Below are 22594 nucleotides of genomic sequence, written 5' to 3' on the forward strand. Positions count from 1 at the left end.
TTGGACGAAATGTGGCCCTAATTTTCGATGTGAGTCGTCCCAAACTGTATGCTATAGCGACTGACTTTGGTAAATTTTCACTACCAACCGAATACTGAACACAACGGCACTAACCTCTCCTCACTCCAGTACTCCCCAACTTCAAGAACCACCATTAGCCAGTAGCCATATGAAAATTCATCACGAATTTCCTGCGTGGTGAAAATAATACAATTTGACTGTACAACAAGCAGAGTGGCTTAAACGCATAGAAAATATTCTGAAGACCTGAAGTCAAATCATAGGTACTTAATAGGTATTCTCAGATTAGGAAAATGATTAAAGTGAAACAACTACGTATATATTTTGATAACAAATGTGGGGAGCTTGAAAAAATAAACATACATTTTTTAATATATTGGAAGTGTTACGGGTAGTTTTGAAAACCTTTATTTTGAGGTGATTAAGACTCCCCCCCCCCCACACACACAACCATATCCATCCATGATAACGTCTGTAATTGTTATAAATTATGAAACGATCGCATAAGATCGTGTACCCATACTTATAATAGCGCAGTACGTCATAAACATACCACATGGGTCATACCATATAACCACTAAACCACCCAATGGTTGATAACACTATATAAGAGTGAAGTAGGTATACTATACCTACCTACATCATAATAATATTATATTATATAGAATGCACGACGCGCCTTATAGCTTGCCATCGGTCTCGGAAAAATAATTGTGGTATTATTATCGACGCGTATTATATGATTACACTCGTAATACGCGGTCTGCACACGCAACGCGTCCATAATACACACGACACGTGTGTCGTGTATGTAAACAGCCAAATGTAAACTCTTCCATCGAAAATTTTACCTGAAAAAAAAATAGGGTAATATCCTACTACACTCCAACATTTTATTTGAATTCACGATTTTGGAATTGAAAAGGATAACTTAAAAATAATAAATATAAAAAACTTGGTTAACGATTTATTTTAATACGATTATTATTCAAGTTTTTATTTTTATAGGTAGCTGAATTGATTTTTGTGTAATATGTAGGTACCTATATTAATGTATTGCAAGACAGACATTTTATTTTTAATGCCGAACATACGAAGATATATTTTAGATTCTGAGGAGCGAAGAACCACTATAGTGGTTTTATAATGGTGTTTATTAAATTACGAAAAACCGCTAAAAATGTGATTTTAATTTATAATGCTTTGCTTATCTCCATAGAAACGAATACAATTTTTCAATATTGTAGTGTGTTAGTGTTTTTTTTTTTATTTTTGTGTCTGTCATCACCTTTTTGGACAGTAAAAGTGCTTGGATTTTCTTCAACAGTAACTTTTCTGATAGGAAAGTGAATCTAGTTGGTACTTTGAGGTTTACTAGTCAATATTAATTATTGTACATATTATCTTATACCTAATATTATATTTGTGAGGCCAGCCTCTGTTTTCCGCCAGAACCCCGAAGTTATAAAAACAATAATAATTCCTAATTTTAAATTTTTTTAAAAATTGGTACAGACTGATGAAAAACGTCAAACAGGACGTTCATACCATAATTGTTTTAAATTTAGGCAGAAGATTACGCCAACAGATATGCCCCGTTAGCTGTGCTGTAAAAAACGTGGCATACGAAACGCTACGCAAAACGCAGTGTAGGTATAGCCAGCCTTACAACACCTGTCATTAATTTTTCTATTTTGTTAAGACATACTGAATTTAGACAAAGCGTTTAAAATATAGATAGCGCACATTGTGTAACTATACATAATACACAAGTGTGTACCTATCCAAGGGGTGACTGTCAATAGCTAACAAATATATAATTGAGGCTCGATAAAATTTAAAATTGAGGTAAAAATTTAAAAATACACTTGGTTTCCCCACGCCCTGATGCAATTTCTAGCTACGCCCTTGAAAATATACATAATAATGATTTAATTAGTATAGTAAATGTTTCTTGTAAGTAAAAAAATTATTTGCTAGCCATAAAATTGTTTTGTGGTCTTATACCATCAGATTTTGTTAATCTCTGCGCAGAAGATTAATGTGGCAAATTGCAATATACTATATTGTGCAGGACTGTGGCCCACAAGTTGAAAAAGATTGGGCACGCCTGCAATATACTATCATATTATTGCATATTACCTACGACTGCACGTGATTATCGTGCCGGTGTCGATTAACGATGGGATATCAGCCTTATGTAGGTTATGTTAAACTATAGTGTATGCATAACTGGCTCAAGGGAAAAAAGTGAACTAGGCAAATTCAAATTTTGCCGCCCTTAACAATAGAATATTATCAGTATTTTGAAAATGCCGCCCTCTTACTAATGTGCAGCTTATGTGCCGCCCTATATGTCGCCTACCCTTTGAGCCGGGCCTGAGTGTATGTATTTATGCCTTATGATTAGGTAAAGGCGTATTATAAAACAATATATATATATATATATATTATGCTATAGCATTATTATTATATATATATTATTAATAAAATTCCGAGACCGCGGTCGGGGTTTTTTGCGATAAAGCCACAAACATCGCAAATTCTGTACCACTCCAGCGACCAGCTCACTAGCATTGACCTCATCACGAATACCTAGTCTTATATCGACGATGTCAAACATCAGCCAGGGGCGGCTCCAGAGACATTGATGGGGGGGGGGGGGGGGGGCTAATTCATAATTTTCAGAAAACTTTCGATACCTTTAATAATATATTTGTTTTCATTAACAATATAGAAATGTATTAATTTTAGAAATACGGACTTGAGGGGCGGGGGGTTGTTCGATCATTTGTTCAGTTGTTCGATCAGTTTTTACGATCATGAATTGTAACATAAACATTAATAAATAACGCAAACAAACATTTAAGCGAGAATTGAGGGATTTTTTACACGGAATATAACCCACCGTATTTAAATATCCTCCGAAGTTCGGGTCTACTAGTTGAGCTTTTATATAACGCATTTCAGTAATTTAGTATTACTTATTTAATTAAATTACCTTTTTTTAAACGTATGAACCAGTGAGTAGTGGGGGGGGGGGGGGTAACTGTTTTCACATGGTTTGCCCTATTGCAATAATCAAGATACGTCAAATTATAGCATAAATAATACGGAAGACTGCCTATACCCTATAACGGGTGCAGCAAGTATATAGGGCAGGTTACAGCTCTTAGTGCGTGAAACCATGATATAACTAATATTTATATAATTATATCATGCATTCATGCGTATAACTGTACAAGGCGTCGCTTTTTTTATCTGGATCTTCTTGTGTCGATCAGCTCGCATATAAATATTATTTACATTTTACGATAGGTATGAAGGTATTAAATGTCATACTTTTTTACCAATAATTATTAACTAAACCTAATTTTTCGAATGCTATGTAGGTACCGCTAATTTTTAGTAAGAATAGTATATACAATAATTCTTCAGTATAAATGTTTGAATATACGTAATAAATACAACAGCTGTAAATTCCTAAAAGTTAAAACTTGCATTAGTAACTAGGCACATACTCAGTAGTTCTCCATAGGTTCAGATTTAAATAGATCCCTGACTTTTAAGTATGATATAATAACAAGCATTTAACATTTTTATTTTGAATATAGGTAGGTGAACATAATAAAAATGTATTTTAACTTATTCCATATTTCCATCATACATTTGCACATCATAATATATACTGTGTTCCAAAAAAAAAAACCAAATTTTCACGCATGTTGGCGATGACTACAGCGATGCTAAGCCGACTTACATTGAATCTGAAGGCGACCCTGACCAATAATCCAGTCTTATTGACCCAGGTTACTAGTTGGTATGTTATCAAACAAAAAATGGTTGATTGTCGATGGACTGAAGGTTTATTTTTGAAATATTTATTATCTGCATTCTATATGTCTGTATCACTGTACATTGTACATAATAATTCCCTTTTCTTTATTTTTTGAAAGATGAGAACTTTTAATATTATTAATATTTAAGTTAAGCAACAATGAGTACATTTATTAAATATTTCCTGGAATATTATAATAGTTGTTTTGATTGATAACTTGAATACCTACCAGGAAGCTCTTCAATGATTCACAACTTGACCATTATAAAGTATATTTTTTATACATAATTTTATTACAAAAATACACATATAAAGTCATAGCTAGTGAAACAGTTTAATTTAAATATACTTTTTGCATGAACAATATAATAGTGACATTCATTTTGCTTAATACTCTTTACATTGAAGTATTTTACATATAACTGATTTATTTGGGCGATTTAAGTAATAACTAATAGGTATTTGGTAAAATAGGTTACAATGAAGTCAACATTATGTAAGGCTACAAACCTATCCATAGTATAATGATAACATATTTTCTATTTCAAACATTATAAAATCAACTTAATAAGTCATATAAAATATGTTTAAAATTCAATTAATAATAAGGGTGCTCAAGCCGGTAAAATGTACATGTACTAAAAACAAACAACATTGCAAATTTTAGGAAAATATTTCCTTTATATTACAATTATAAAACAAAACTACTAATATTAATAATAATAAGTAATAAGTAATAGTAATAATGATATTAAATTAAGGTGAGAAATGTGTAGGAAAAATAAATTATAAATTAATAAATCATTAAATGGTGACTTACAAATACTAAATTACAAAATGGAGAACCACATCAGGAGACCAGTCAAAACAATTAACTAAGAAGACTAGTAATTAACCAGTAACATTTTCTTAAAGCCACAGTTGAACAATAATTAATAAATTGCATTTTATTTTAATTTAAGTTCTCGCCAAATTATTAAAAAAAAGTAATCTAGGAACCGTGAAATAAAATGTCGATTATATTTTAGTCAAGTGTTACAAACTTATAATCCATAATAGACGAACAATAATACATCTGATATGCACAGATAGAGAAACTTTTTTTGTATGTTAATGACTAGAATTAAAAATTAATTTAAGATCAAATTGAAATGGCAAAAATAAGTCACTTTTGAACACTGGATTAATATGGGTGTTTCATGGAGGAATATTTAAATAACCTTTTAAACAATTTTAAATTTAGTCAACTTGTTTTTTTTTTAGTTATTTTAAATATAATTGGTTGCTAAAATGTAATAACAGAGAACACCACCATTTATAATTACATTTTGAAGATAACACTTAGCCTATTTCTATAAATGTGATTCAAATTTTTGATTATAATATATCACATTATACATTAGCACACGCCACTATGCCAGTATGAAAACATTATATATTTGGCAAAAAATAAAAAAATAAATGAAAAATAGTTATAAATTGTTTTAAGTAGCCAAACAATGTATAAAAAAAATCACAATTTTTAATTTATCTATCACATTGCCAAACTAAAAAAAAACATTCCTAAACATTGATATACACAACAAAACTATGCATGTTTAAATTAAAAATATTTTACAAAAAAAAAAAACACGCGAGGATTTAGAGGAACCAAAACAGGAGGATAATGCCCAAGAGCTAGAGGTATCAACATTTGTCACAAATTAAAAATGAATCAAGTGTATAGTACAAATGTATCAAAAGTATTGTTAATTTGTTTTATCATTAACCATGAGCACATTGGCTTGACAACTAATTTTGGTATTCAAAACCAACAGTTAAAACAATATAATTTATAAAGCAATATTAATGGAAATGTACAGAACCATTGACTCAAGTACTGGTTAAAATTATGATTTGAGTGTCTGAGCTCGACTGTGGCATGATATACTGGTATTAGTATACAACCTTGTGATCTAAAAATGGTTGTTAGACAGTTTAATTTATCATATAAAATGTTTTGGCTTAGCAATCATGAACGCTACACCATAGATCAAGATACAATCAAGTTCGGACACACCATTTACACTCTAATTGTAATAATCTGCAATACCAATCCTTAATATCCTTAATTGTAATACAAATAATGTGTACCTAAAGCTTTTATATGTTTCCTGAACTAACTCTAAGGAAGCTCACGATAATTTGATGCCACATTAAATGACATACTCACTAGTATATTATAATTATAAACGTTTAAAAATAGGACTTAAATATTAATAATTAATAGTAGTCCTGTTTAGACTAAATAAATAATAATAAACAAATTAAATACTTAATATCACAATTATGTAGAACATATAAATACTTATTGAATAGACAAAAAACAGGGTGACTCATTCTGTGGACGTAGATCCATGACTGCATACAGATTGAGAACTGTGGGATGATTTACGACCACTGATCTCTAAATGTGCGGATGGGACCCAGCCTTCAGTTTTAGAACCTGAGCAAAATATTATTTGTATAACTTTATTTCAGTTGAAACTGAAAAGTTTATGTTAATTTACAAATTCAACACTTACCATGAACTTTGACATACCACCAACTACTCGAACCAGCTTTTAACAGATCTACTTTATCACCTCTCTTTAATGTAGCATCTGTTGGCCGAAGTGCATTATAATCAGCTAATGATACATAACTATCAGCCTGGAAAAAAAAGTTATAAGAATTAAATTATAATGATATAATATTAACTTTCAATATAACTTACTATTTTTTGTTTGATTGTCCCATCAAGGGATTCGTCATCAGTCAAACTATAGTCAGAAGAGTCATCATCAGTTGTTTCATGATGACTTAGTGGACGCCGACCACGATTAGATCCTGTTTCACTTTGGTTATCCAAGGAATGTGTTTGACGTAAGTTTCTGTACACATTTATAACATTAAAATTATATGCAGACATATAGCATTCAAATAAATAATAAAACAAAAACAAAAACAAAAACTTACACATGTTTTCCAAAAGTACTTATATACTGCTTGATTTTTTCTCCTTTTAATTCAGCTAATTGTTCAAGTAATACACGTTTAATTTCAGACACCCATTGTTGCTTTTGCTGCAAATTTGACGCTTGAATTGTGTAAACTTCCTGACGCCCTTCTAACCATACTTCAAATTTACATATATCTCCTTTGACAGTTTCTGTTAATCCTATCTGTGACATCTATAAAAATAGGAATATCATAATACAATATTTATTATAATCTAGGAGAATTGAAAAAAAAATTTAACTCACCCGTAAATATTTCTTGTAATGATACATTGGTTTATTATCTTTAGATACCTTTTTACATAAAAGTAATCCCTGCTGATATAGAAAAATTTGACGCCTCATTGGCTTAAGTCTTAATTCTTTCAATAAATCTTTCTTATTTTCAACCCACATAGAGAATGACCCTTGCAAAAGTAAACCGCCCAAATCATTCCAATCACCCTATATATAACAAAAATATTTTACTTCTTCATATTTTATTTTAGTTGTTTTAATTTTGATTTCAATAAGATGAATAAAAACTTACGTAAAATCCAGTTATGCCAATTTGATGCATGTTGTCATTTACATTATTAAGAACAAGTAACATACAATCCAGAGCTTTTTGTAACTTGGCAATACAGTTTTGATTTTTTTCGTTATGCAATAATTCCTAAAAATTAATAAAATTACAGTTAAAGTAATTTTTACAACAATTCTGATATTTCATCAAATCTACTTTTAATAAAAGTTGATATTTTGTAATCCTTTGCATAGGCAAAAGCAAATATGCGCCAAGAGGCAAACGGTGTCCAAGCTTTTCTTGACATGCTTTGAAAAAAGAATTATCTTCTCCAACTGTTTCTCTTAGTTCTTCAGACCTTGTAAGATTGACACAATAGTAAGTATAAAGTTGAAGTAGTTTTTCCCTCTGAAACCAATAAAGTATATAATTATATAATATAATATATAATTAAACTTAATTATGATTATTAATAACCAAAGAATTATTACATTATCTGTAAAGCAGACAGCAACAGATTCAATGCTCGATGAAGAACTTTCAAGAGCCGGTAAAAAAAATTGATTATGAAAGCTATGAATACTCTCAAGGTTTCCAAAAAGTACTTCACTTTTACCCTTTAAGATTACAGGTATTAAGTTTTTCATATCTGAAAATTCCATCTGATCTTTGTATCCCTAAAAAGAATCCATTTCATACACAAAATTGCAAAGAATTATTGGTTATTTCTGAACATACTCTGAGTATAGAGCCTAACTCTGCAGTATATTGACGTTCTGTATACAAAAGTTCAGTAAGGACATGTTTTGTTTTAGTAGCATTATTTTCTTCATTTGGTATAGCTCTATCACATTCATCTACACCATTTGAAATCTGAAATATCAGTTTGTCAATTACACATAACCAAATACAATAATAATAATTAATACAACATAATACAACACACCCACACGGGTGGTTTCTCGTTGTGATATAAATACATTTTAGGCCATAATCCGCAGAAACAAAAGTTAACCTAAAAAACTTGTAAAATAAATGGTCTATCAACATCAATATTAGAAAATACCCAATTGTATTAAATATATAAAGAATTAGGAATACTAAACTTATCTTTGGCTATATTAAACCTAAAAAAACCCCTCTACATGTCCAACATATAGAACTCAAGTAACAATTAAACAGACTGTTTTCATAGAAACAGGATTAAAGAAAAAAACTTACTCAACCTCATCCCTGGGACCTCAAATTGAATAAATAAATAAAATAATATATTTTCTAAAATAAACTAATAATTATTCAAATTAATTTAATTAATATAAATATACAAGGATACATAAAGATATATTAACAACAGACAATGTATAGTTAACAAGTAATAACCTTAGTTTTTAAGGCTTTGGATAAAAAAAAAATAATAATAATATTATGATTTATGAAATACCAATTTACTATACACAAATATAACATAAGTATTTTATTTAACTTACCTTGGTCATATTAGCTAAATTAATAGGAATGGCTGGTTCAGGATTAACAGATAGAATAGGCCGTGGTTTATTAATGTATCGCTTAAGACTTGCCAAACGTTTGTCACACATAGTGGTAACATCATCCAGTCTTTGAAGGACTTGTGTAACTATTGGCTTAGTTTCAGGTGTTATGGTATCTTCAAATAAGGAGTAAAACTCTCTGGGACTCTCTACTTTCAAGTGATGAGCACTACTCATGAACTCTTCCAGTTCTGCAAGTGATTGTTCAGCACTATTACATTTGTCAGCCGGTTCTGAACCCAAAATCATAACACCTTTAGCACACCATTCACTAGCCTGTGTATGAAAAAATTCACTTACAACTTTCAATATCAATATTTAGAATATTTTAATATAAACTGAAGTGTTTTAAAATACTTAGTTATTACAATTATTGAAGATTTTATTGATTTAGATATATTTATTATAACCAAATTAAATTTTAAATTCAATTTATAGTGTTCTGAGAAGTAGAAGTATATTAGTTTAACAACAATGAAGTTTTTTTTTTATATTTAGGTAAAATTTTTATAAACATCTTTTTTCAGATATGAGTACTACAAAAGTTTAATTTATATCTAACATTTTATTCATATTTTATGATTCGAAGATAACACTAAAAATTATACTGTACCAATAATGAAGATTTAAAATTATATTTTAAATTGTGCTTCATTGCATAAAAAACTTTTATAAAAAAGATATTCATTTTAAGTTATAGATAAGTAAACAATAAGTATTTTGTATATCATAGATTGTTATAAGCTTTTTTGTAATAGCCAGTTATGCTGAATGTTTACATTCATCTAATTTAAATATAAAATAATGTACAATAAATTGTTAATACTTAATACATACCTTTTGAATTCTAGCTTGTAATTCGCAGCTTTTATTAAGAGTCTGCAACCGTCTTTCCAAACGATCATTTAATGTTTGAAGAAGTCGTTGAACTTCATCACATTTTGGTTGAATACTTTCCAATACAATAAACCGTTTGGAAGCTAATAATTGTCCTCCACAATTTAGTAAATCTTCGCTCAGCTTTATTTTTTCCTAATATTAATATTTCAATTAGCAAATTATTTAAGGATAAAAATTGTTTCAAATTTTAACCATATTTCTAAAATGAATATTTGTGAGCAAAAATTAAAACTGGATGACATTAAGTGTTTGATTGGATTTCAACTTCACAATCATTATTTTTGAACCAGTCAGAGAATTTTTTCTGTGTCCAAGTCTCCAAATGCAACACAGGTACATTTTAAATTTTAAGAAATTAAATCATTATCAAATTATTAGTTATTAAAAAAAAAAAAAATAAATAATTATTACATAATATAATGTATAAATAATATTTGGAAGTATTGAAGTAATGGTTTAATTTTAGCAGGGCTTAAAACCGGTAAAATACCGATAATTTGAGAACTGAAGACTGATAACCGTTTTTATTTTAGTAAGGTGGAAGTGCTTATTGGTTACCAGGTATCAAGATAATCATCCAAGTATTAACATAAAAGCAGTTCTAAAACATAAAACCTTCTGTTTTTAAGCCAGGTTTTATCCCGAAACCTATTCCCGACCAAAATATTTAATGGTATTTAGTATCTGTATTTAATTTTTGTAATATATATTATATTTAAGTTTTAATTAATTAATTTTCCATTTGTTTTACGTAAAATTATATCTACAAAATATTTTTAGCAAACCGTTTGCTCTCAAAACCTTCGCGAAAACGTGTTTTATATTTAGCGATATTTAAGATAGTATTATAAATTTATAGAGCATATTTATGGAATTTTAAGTTCTATAAAATCCCAACCATAGTAATAAATATAGGGACTCAAGAAGATTAAATTTACCGTCTGTCACATGAAAAATTATAATTTTCTAAAACCTGGTAACCAATTTCTGAATAAACCACCAATTGACGGTTATTGACAATTAACGGTAATCCCCAGTGTTTAAGATATTTTTGAAGAAATGATTACCGGTTACAGCCTATTACTGTTTTTTTTTTTTTTGGAAACGGTTTTAAGCCCTGAATTTTAAAATAAAAATAAAATAATAGTATAACTATAGTCTGTCTCACAAAAGACAGGTACCGCATCTTGCCGAAATCTGGTCCATAATCGGGACAGCTATTGACTGTCGTGATAACAAGGAAACACGAGCGGTGTACAAACGATGGAAACGTAAACCAATCGTTCTCCGTTGTGATACATCTGGGGTACCGATAGAGCACGTAGTCTGTCAGATCGTAGCTCAGTCTACGTGCGCGAAACAGTATCTTTCTTTTGTGAAACTGACTATAATATTGGTCATCAGTTATATTTTATGCAAAATATTCATTCAAGAAACAGATTATAATATAAAATATAAAATACACACATGACTTGACTTCTGAAATGTGGCCAACTCTTCAAGTAATACTTCAACTCGTTCAACGGAATCACCAACGTCAGTCATTTCAGATAGAATTTTCAAGTTCTCATTTAATGAGCTCTAAATATTATAAAGCACAATTTATTGTAATTGTTATATTAATTGTTCTTAATTTAATAGTACTTATGTTGATCTTTTATCAAACAAAAAACCCTCTAAAATAGCTGACATCAAGGTAAATTTAAGAAGTCAGAATGTTGCAATACAGGAACAAAAAAAAATCTATTTGATTATTAGAAAGTGCCCACAAATAAAGGTTTCACCAATTAAATTTATTATTACATACTTGAACAATATTAAAATTTTCTTCAAATGCACGCAATGAATGGCATTGTTTTAGTCTTCCAGAAAACTGTTCCCAAAAATCATCAAACACTTTTTCTGTTTCTTCCATTTGTACCAATAATCTATTAAAAATAAGTATTAAGTTACATAATTAGCAATTTAGATTTAGAATAAAAATTGATATTTAAGTTAAAGGAGACTTTTTGGACCCTGCCCCCCTCCCCAAATTAAAAAATATGCACTACTGAATGGATTGACCTATTATTAAACTTAAAGTTATGAACATTAGTTGTGTATGTATATTAGCTTTTTTAAGATGTTTCAAATTGTATACAGATTTTAAGTTAATAAAATATTATAATTTAAAATGCTTATACATCCCAGAAAAATTGAAATATTGTAAAAAAGCCTGCGTAAGATCACAGATAATGTTCTGAACTTAAATATGATGATAGGTTCATTCACTCTAATATGTCACAGCTAACAATACACAATTGGTTCTGCTGAACATAAATTTACTATGTTGTGAGTATGTCAGAGAAAATAAATAGTGCACTGACGACTAAAGATATTGTATTTTAATAAATAAACTATTGTTGTAAGCAAATTATATAATAGCAAGTTTAATAGTAATTAGTAATTACCTAAACTGTGAAATCATAACTTCTCTAATAATAGAAAAAAATGGTAAATAATAATTTAAAAAAGTGTATTATAGTCAAATATAAAAAACATTAACAAAATAAATTATAAGTATATTATTTTAAAACTGATACAGGGATGTTATTTTAGTTGGTAAATAATAACTTTCATAGACGAGAGTAATTTCATTTCATATACAAATAATATATCTGAAAAGAAATATGAAATATATTGTTACAGATATATTAATTTTACCTATATAATTACTTATTAATGCTTTAAAATATGATTAAAATTCAATCTCAACTGGCATAATTTATAATTAAAATATATAGTCAAATAAAATAGTTATTGTATTTGAAACATAGGTTGTACAAAAAATATATGACTTCAAATATAAACATTTTAGAATGAATATTATAACAGTTTTTAATTTAGGCAACAAACTAAACTCAAATCTCAATGCAAAAAACTAACTATTTATTGTGTTAATGTTTTCAGAAAAAAGTATAATAACTTCTATTTGTAAAATGTAGGGATTAGGGAATGAAATATAATTTAATTACCTTTCCAATGCAGCAACATTAGTAACTGTTGATGGTATTGTACCATGGTAAGTGTCAGTATCTTGTTTGAAATCACTCAACAAAGTTTCACCTTTTTTAACAGCTTCTGCAAAACATTTTTTCAATCTCCCATATTCAACAGCATGGCGACATAATAGATCAGCAGATTGTTCTCTAGTGTCCGGTAAATCAGCTGTATCATTTGCTAGACGTTCAGTGAATTCATTTAGCATTGAAGAAACCTCATTGGTTTCATTTGAAAAACTTTCTAACGCCTTAGAAAAAATATTTATTCTTTTACAAAATGTTCAATTATAATTTACAATACTAAAACAATATTAACCACAACAAAATCCAGTTTATTTTTTATTTATAAACATTACCATTCTTTGTTGTATCCAGTGCTGATGAAAATACGGCAAAGTGCCACTAAGCTCAACAGTAAGTTCAGTGTTATCTACATAATCATGTAACTCTTCAATGACACTGCATATAACAACTTTAAATTTAAATTCCTCTTTAAAGAACTTATTGCTCACTTCTGATATAGCTTTCTGTAAAAAACCATTTGGCCGGATGACGTAAACTATGTGTATAAGCCCAGGGAAGAATTCCTGTCAAGATGTTCAACAAACATTATATAATCAATCGTACAGATTTTTTTTAACATTAAAGCAATATTTTAAGTTAATTTTAGGCTGTCAAATTATATTTTAGATTAAATTCCAATAGTAAGTTTTTACAACCATATATTTGTTTAAATGTTTGATATATTTAGTCTAAAAGAACTAATAAGACAACTATTTATCAGAGATTAGGATACATTTCTATACAATTTGAATGAGTGTAAGAATATAAATAAAATTGTACACATTTTAAACGTAGTGGGGAGAATTACTACAATACCGTCCCACTCGGATGCTAAAAATATCAAACTTTACATTAGATGTTTTTATGAAGTGAATTGGCAAGATCAGTTAGATACTTAATCATACCTATTGCTGATTTTATATTTTATTTAAGCTTTTAATTTTTTTTACTCATTTTAATTCTAATATTAATTTAATAGGCACATATATTTTTTAAATTTTGATTTAATTAAATATTGTTAAAAAAAAAATTGAAGAATAAGTGAAAATACAAGTAATATTTACATTTTAATTATTTTGTGTGATTTAGAATAAGTGTACAATGTACATATTAACAAATAGTTAAATAATTAATAAATAAAACCATTTTTCATATTTTTAGATTGTTATAAATAAAATATTTAATGATATTCAAAAATATTAAACTGAATAAATATATTGCAGACCTACAACATAACAAATTTTCATTCACTAATTTCAATAGTGTGCTATTAGTTTTAATATTAGAGTAAATTTACCTTGTAGGTAAGAATATTATCTGTGCTTAGGTGTCGGTTTTTATTCAATCTTTTTATTTTCAAGCAAGATATAGCAATATGAAATATTACAAATTAAAAATGTTCATATCTCGCTTGAAAATTAATATATTGAAAAATTCCAACTCTTGAGCGTAGATAATGTTCTTACTTAAAAGATTGATAATAGGTCAATTTACTCTAATATCAAAACTAACAGCACACTAAAGAAACTAGTGAATGCAAATTTGGGAATGATTGGGTTATAACTCATACTTAAATGTACATACAAATATAATAAATAATAATATTATTAAAAATACTAGATAAATTATACCAAATTCCAAATTATTAAAAAATATTTATTAATGGCATATTTAGCAACATAAAAACCATATTATTTTGATAATATTTGAATGTGTAACTTAATGTCAATAATTACATATAAATTTAAACTATTTTTCCTTATAAAAACAGTAACATAACTTAGAAATCGATGAATTATAATTAATATGAATAATTATTCAGATAATTTTTTTAAAAATAATATTTAAATTACTTTCATTATTGTAAATTTTTTTAAACTATGTCATTATAAGTACATAGATGTAAATAATTGAGATATTATTTAATATTAGAAATAAATAAATAAATAAATAAATACAATAAAATATTTTATAACTTACTGCTAAACGTAAGAGAACACATCGAACTGAACTCCATTTGTCATTACGTCTATCAATAACAATGACAAAACCTAAATCAGCTTCCTGCAATCTAAAAACAAAAAGATGCATTAGTTAAATCTTACATATAAAATCAAAAAAAATACATACGACGGAACTGAAGTAATATAAGATATTAATTTTTCATAGCCTTCGTCAGGTAAATCAACAAAATTTCCACTATCAGGAAATGATATAATAGAATAACCCTCTCTAGTTTTACCACCTAGAAAAAAAAAGTTTTACAATAGTAAGTATACTACAATTATTTTAAATATTAAATAGATCTAATAATATGAATCATTTTAATAAACCATTATGCTGTTAGGTTAAGAATAAAATGCATTTAAAATTATGACTAAATACTTTGAAAGATTGAAAATTAAAAATAATAATAATAATAATAAGATAGATATTGAATATATTAAAAATATAATTAGGTATTTTATTAAATAATTTTTTAGGTAGCTTTTAGTTAATACAATTAGCATGAAAAATCAATGATTTGCATGATAAAGAATTATCAAATAAACAATTTTCTCGATATTAAATTGAATATTAACAATATCTGTTCTTGAAGATATTAAAAATACAATATTAAGTTCTGTTATAGAATAAAATTATGAAAAAATGTATTACCCAACACAAATTGAGGTAAGATAAATAATTTTCGACATTTTTAATAATTAAATTTTTTTTTTTAAAACTTATGTTAATTTTAAAACTATTTTCTATATATTTTTAATTTAAGTAAATGTATGCATTACCTGTAAGTACACGGGAAAAATTAAGATTAAAACAACATTTGGTACAAGGCTTTTTTAAAATATCTGTAGATATCATACTATCATTTAATTAGGTGGGTACACCTACAAATACTATAAAAATATTTCATATAATTTAATTTAGTAAATAAAATATTAGCATGCACCTACAAGCTACTGATAACCTGATTGAAATTAAATAAAAAAAAAAAAATGCTTATTTTGAGCCCCGGAAAACCTTACAAGCATCACATAAGATAGTATGTAACTTTGTATATGTTGTCATAACATACACATAGTTCAATAATTTTGAGATGTATATGTATACTGACCAGAAATCACGATAAACTGTTGAGCCAACAAATCCAAAACATTGTTAATTGAAGGTTTTTGTTCATGCGTCGACGACATTCTTCCTGCGAAATGGAATAATTATAAGGGGATTGCTTTCAAATTGTTATTAGGGTGTTTTTTGATTATTTTTTGGATTATAATAACAAAAGAAAACTAGGTATAGGTAATGTGTAATCGGTTTGTCATCGACTCAGTGGCGTGTAAAATAGGGTCCAAGTGTTGCTCGGGCAACACCTTAAATATGGGTGGGTAGGTATTGATACATGAAAAAATAGCACATTTTATAGTATTATGAGGGGTAGGTCATCTAAAATTATTTGAGGATCACTATTTTTTTTATGATACACGCCATGATTGTCGGGCACATCATTATGTTACATTATAATTGATATTCTATGAACCACCGCAGATGGAAAACACGATTTGAATTCCAATTACTCTTTTTGCTACAAGTTATTCGGCGTTCGCATAATTATCTATTATTATTACAACTATTGACAACGACAATGATCGTTTACTTACATGGAATTACAAAACGAGATACTGGAGACTTCGCAGATTACATGGCCGTCGGAAAAAATCACTAAAACACAAACGTTGTCGGTTGGACTACCGGAGTACCGGAAGTTCTGGGACTCGACGGGAGCGATGTCGAGAAAAATAACACTCATAGAACACGAAACTGCGTTTGGCCACGATTCGGACGGTTTAATCGATCGAAACGAATAACGATTGTCGAATGTCGATCCGTTTGGTTTCTGATTCTGATACAGACATACAGTCGACGAAAAAGACGTATAATATTGTGTGTAGTAATATAATACCAGGTAAACGGTGTAGTTGATTGTTGATGTAATATTACAAAGATTATTATTATTATTAATTCTGTAATCGTAATCACGTTATGATTATTCACAACACCGTCCACTTTCGGACAGTTTTGGTTTTTGTTGTTATTTTTTTACGGTGCGGTGGTCGCCGTATCACAGAACAGTGGGCCGTTCGTACGGGAATATTCCCGCGCACAACTACAATATTATTACTATTATCATACACATTATACACAATCACGAACGTTTCGCAACGTTGCGTCACCGCGTTGCTATACAAACTATAGGCCGCTGCACCGGTTTCCGCCGCCGGCTTTTATATTTTAATCTTATCGGCTAAAATATACCATGCAAGTAGAAGAATTTATAATATACATAATAATTAATATTAATATATAATAAATAATAAATATAGTTATGTTATAATTATAATTATTCATAATATCAATTATCTACTTCTAAGAAAATCACAAATTAAATTACAGTAACATCCAGAGGCGCCGATGTGTTATGAAACGCCTTAGACATAATTATTTTTAAAAGTCATTTTTTACGTTTTCAGAAAGTAGGCTTAACATAATGAAAATAATTTTTCTATTTTGTTTCATTTTTTTTTGGATGTTCACTTATGGTACCCCGGAAAGATGTGTTAATATAATAAAAGATAAAAATGAATATTGTGGCGGCCGGCGGACATTGTAATATTATAAATTATAATCGCCGCGAAATCAGAATTCAGGCCTCAAGGGCCAAAATTTGATTGTTCTCTACACGGTCTTAGATTCAGAGTGGTCCGTTAAGAGGATGTCAGCGCACTATTGGTTTTCTCTCTCTGGCCCAACGCAACATAGACAAAACAATTTGCGCAGAATCGTTTTTTCTATGTTTTTAAGTAATCTTAGAGTAAAATCACCCATTACAAAAAAGATAGAGAATAATATTTTTGAGGGAATGTCATATCGATTTCTCTAAATATTGTTTCAAAACAATTTAAACATCATTTCAATTTACAATATTTTTTTGTTTATTTTGAAACTCAAATACAAAGTCAAATAACAATACAATCTAAAATCGATATGACATTCCCTCAATATTATTCTCTATCTTTTTTATAATGGGTGATTTTACTCTAAGATTACTTGAAAACATAGAAAAAATGATTCTGCGCAAATGCGTTTTGTCTATGCTGCGCGTGGGTCGAAGAGAGAAAACTCTTAAGAGGACGTCGCACTCGCACACGTTATCTCCGTCTTACACGTGTATGACATAGCAAATTTTACGCTCAGCAGATCGCGTTTAGCACTGTTAATTTTAAAATTAGAGTGAATTGATCTTTGATAAAATTTAAAGTTAAGAATTTTATCTAGTGCATCTCATCGGCTTTTTGTTATATTTCAGTTTTAAAGTGAATTATGAGTATTTTAAAATTGTAAATTGTTTATACATCTTTTAATGCTCATAACTCGATTTCAAATTAAAATTTAACAAAAAGCCGACGAGATGCCCTAGATAACATTCTTAACTTTAAATTTTATCAGAGGTCAATTCACTCTAATTTTAAAATTAACAGTACTAAACGTGATCTGCTGAGCGTAAAATTTGCTATGTCGTACACGTGTAAGACGGAGACAGCATGTGCGGGTGCGACGTCCTCTTAAATAATAAATACCTACTTAAATGCACATTGATTTTACAATGATGCTATTTTCTTGTGTGTGTCTGGATACACTGTTTGGAGTAGAAAAAATATATTGATTTTCAACTTCAATATCTTTTCTAAAGTGAAGAGAATCTAGTTGGTACGTATTTTTAGGGGGTCGAAAGTAAAAGATTTTCAGTACCTAAGTCCTACCTACTTACTTAATAATTGGGAAAAATAAAAAATAATTTTGTAGTTAAAAACGTATAAAATGTTCAATTTGTATAGAAAAGTTCAAAAGTCTTGAAAAATGAATACAAGGTTCATCATAAACAGAACCAAAAAATTTAAAAATTAAATAAACATAATTTTTTTTATAGCCATTTTAATTTAAAAATTGGATGAAATGAGATATTTAAACAAAAAATTACGATTTAAGTCATTTTGTTGTAGTAAAAACTATTTTTCGTGGTGACTTGAAATTTGTACATACCTAATATCTTATTATACTTTTCATATATTATACACAATGTCACAAATCACATTGACATTTTTAAAATAATTAGATTAATTGTATGCTTTTGTCGATTTATATACTACGAACTACAAACCTATTTACACTGTTCTGCGGTAAGGCGGTAGGGTGGTATTGACTCATTCACTCATTTGAATAATAAATAAACTATTTAAATATTATAATTTGTGTAATGCTTTTGTTGAAAAATAATTAAACCTAAAAATACTAATAGTAAGATAAATTACTTTAATATAGCAATATCAAAAATTATATGATGAAATAAACTTAGAATAGTTAGTAATACAGGCCAACCTATAGTCCGTCTTTGGTCAGAATCGTTTTTCGTATGTAATAATTAATCATATATTCATATCATTATATCATTGAACTCGAATATAAGTTATAAGTTATAACACATATAATATTAGAGTGTCTGAGCATCTTATTACTCTCCGCTACTGTACAGCAGATCGATTACCTACTTTCCTTTTTTCCCCCCGCTTTGACATATAAACATTAAACATATTATATGGTAATAATGGTATTATGATGACATATTAAGTATTACCATTGATTATAAATACTATGTATAACCAATGGTTAACGCGCTTATACATAGATACGTGTATTTAATATATGCTAATATCAACAATAATATGTATTAATATACTAATTGATATAAAATACTACTAGGTACTTATATTAAACCGGATTTTGGATGGGTACCTATACCTACACCTATACCAGAGTTGTTATGATGTACCTAGTGAAATTTAAACTACCGTGATGCAAAAAGTGCTCTAGAAAACCATTTTATGCTAATTGCTAATATAGTAATAATGATAAAAATATAAGTCAACACAACAACAAAATTGAACCAATTTTATCTAAGAAACAATATTACATAACACCGCCTATACACAACGTAGTCAATACACTACATTTTAATTATTGTCAAATAATTATTAAAAGTGAGTTAAACATGGTTGGGCGTACCTACCAACCAAAAAAAAAAAAAAATATAAGCAAGTGAGTAATACTCTGCTGTACAGTAAGTGTCGTCGTGTAGATATAAAATCGTTGTATAGAGTGCTATAGTCTATAGTGTATACGAAAAATGATTCTGAACATAAACCTATTAAATTAGGTACTATTGTCCTAACTCCTAAGTATATTTGATGATAATATAACTATTAAAGTAATTTATTTTACTATTTGTATAATAGGGCTGCAGGTATAGCCGATATAATAAGTTGAATTAATTTTTGCGAATTTATTACATTTTAAAATATTATTGTGTGTATACAATATAATAGTATACTTTATAAGCTTTAACCCACAAATAATATTTTTAAATTACAAAAAAATATCTACAACTGTATCTATCTACCTTCTGTTATTCTTTGTTTAAATATTATCAAATTTCGTTCAAATTTTTTGAACTTCTAAATATTTATAAGAAAAACCGTGTTAACCTTTTTAGATTCTGAGCGAAGCGATGAATGTATTGATTCTACAATGATGTGTGTTTTTTTTTTTATTTTTTTTTTTTTATTTTTTTTTTATTTTTGTGTCTGTCATCACCTTTTAGGACAGTAAAAGTGCTTGGATTTTCTTCAATAGTAACTTTTCTGATAGGAAAGTGAATCTAGTTGGTACTTTGGGGGGTCAAAAGTAAAAATTTCCCAGTAGTTTTCACAAGCGACGTGAAAAACAAAAGAAAAATTAAGGAAAAACGGGAATTTTTACGCAAAATCTGTTTTCGAGAAAATCGATTTTGGTTTTTGGTGTAACTCTAAAACAAATGACCGTAGGGACATGAAATTTTGACTGAATGTTTATATTAGCATTTTCTATACACCATAAAATTTACAAAATATTTTGACTCTTTTTGAGCTGTTTACGGCCATTGTCAGTTTTCAATTTTTTTAGTTTTTTTTTCTATAAATATCAATAAAATTTTATCTGTTGATGAAAAAAGCTTGAAAATTTAAGAGAAGGTTCCTAGGTTATTGTTTCAAAGGCAGATGAAAAAAATTAAAAATCCTTAGTCACAGTTTTTAATTATAAGCATTTAAAGTTCAAATTTTGACAAAATACGGAAAAATCACGAAAAATAGCAAATTATTTTGAGTTGAGAATTCATAAAAATTTTTCTTTTTAAATCTAAGATTTGAAAATGTAATATAAGATTACTCATAAGTTTGTCTACCTTTATCAAAAAAAAAATGTCTAGAAGAAACTTAAATTAAATTTTTATGAGCGTCTGAAATTTATATTTTTACAACATTTGATATTTACTCGATTTCTCATGTAACAATTTTCTTATTTTATTGTAATTAAAAAACGAATGACTGTAGATCCTTGAAAATTTCACTGAATGTTTATATTAGCATTTTCTATACACCATAAAATGTTGAAAATATTTTGACTCTTTTTGAGCTGTTTACGGACATTGTCAGTTTTCAATTTTTTTAGTTTTTTTTTCTATAAATATCAATAAATTTTTATTTGTTGGGTAAAAAAGCGTGAAAATTTAATATAAGGCTCCTGATATATCGTTCTAATAGCAGTTGAAAAATATTAAAAATACATAGGCACAATTTTTTTTTATAAGAATTTAAAGTTCAAATTTTGACAACATTTATCAAATTTAGAATTTATTAATTATTTTGTGGTTAAAAATGTATAAAATGTTTAACTTTTATGGCTAAAGATTGAAAATTTAAAACAAGGCTCCGAGTAAATAGGTTATATATAAATTACTTTATTCACAATAATATCATCAAATATACTTGGTAAAATCATAGGCTGACTGACTGTTTTCGCTCAGAATCGTTTTTCTTATACAATGATATTATATCATTGAATTCAAATTTAACACCATCCATTACAGTGACCCGCTTGTAACCTACTGTACAGCAGAGCGACATCCACTTATCCACCTTTTTTTAAATTTTCAATCATTTGTTATAAAAGTAGAATATTTAATACATTTTCAATCTATCATACTTACAAACTGTATGATACAAACAACATTTTCATCGAAAACATTTTTATTGACATTAATAGAAAAAAATACAAAAAATGTTTAAAATTGAAACTATCTATATAGGTACTAGTTGAAAAGAGAAAAAAATATTTTTTTGTCACGTCTGCACAGAAAGTTTGGTTTTCGATAGCGGTTGAAGCGTTGGAAAGCGTCCTTTTTCCGTCCAGTGGGCGGTAAAGTGAGAATCCCTAATAGTGCCTACAATTATTCCGTATTCGTTTTTGAATAACAATAAAATAACAAAACCATTACATGAGAAATCGAGTGAATATCCAATAGGTATTGTAAAAATATGAACTTCAAACGCTCATAAAAATTAAATTTATCGCTTGTAGACATTTTTTTTTTTTTGATAAAGGTAGACAAACTTATGAATAATCTTGTATTACATTTTCAAATCTTAGATTTAAAAAGAAACATTTTTATGAATTCCCAACTCAAAATAATTTGCTGATTTTCGTGA

General features: G+C 28.0%; 1 protein-coding gene across 1 annotated transcript; it reads right to left on the minus strand.

Moving 5' to 3' along the window:
• Nucleotides 1–4174: 4174 nt before the first annotated feature.
• On the minus strand, nucleotides 4175–17057 carry LOC132942704 (guanine nucleotide exchange factor DBS-like). The gene is made up of 19 exons (XM_061011323.1): nucleotides 16616–17057; nucleotides 16072–16155; nucleotides 15087–15201; nucleotides 14937–15027; nucleotides 13250–13480; nucleotides 12867–13141; nucleotides 11660–11780; nucleotides 11320–11433; nucleotides 9790–9984; nucleotides 8890–9228; nucleotides 8141–8275; nucleotides 7894–8079; nucleotides 7619–7810; nucleotides 7427–7552; nucleotides 7144–7341; nucleotides 6857–7071; nucleotides 6615–6771; nucleotides 6424–6550; nucleotides 4175–6344 (listed from the first exon to the last, which is right to left on the minus strand). The coding sequence occupies exons 2-19, from the start codon at nucleotides 16148–16150 to the stop codon at nucleotides 6235–6237; spliced, it is 3006 nt and encodes a 1001-aa protein (XP_060867306.1). The 5' UTR covers nucleotides 16151–16155; nucleotides 16616–17057; the 3' UTR covers nucleotides 4175–6234.
• Nucleotides 17058–22594: the final 5537 nt, after the last annotated feature.

This window comes from Metopolophium dirhodum, chromosome 4 (assembly GCF_019925205.1).
Source record: "Metopolophium dirhodum isolate CAU chromosome 4, ASM1992520v1, whole genome shotgun sequence".
Lineage (NCBI taxonomy): Eukaryota > Metazoa > Arthropoda > Insecta > Hemiptera > Aphididae > Metopolophium > Metopolophium dirhodum.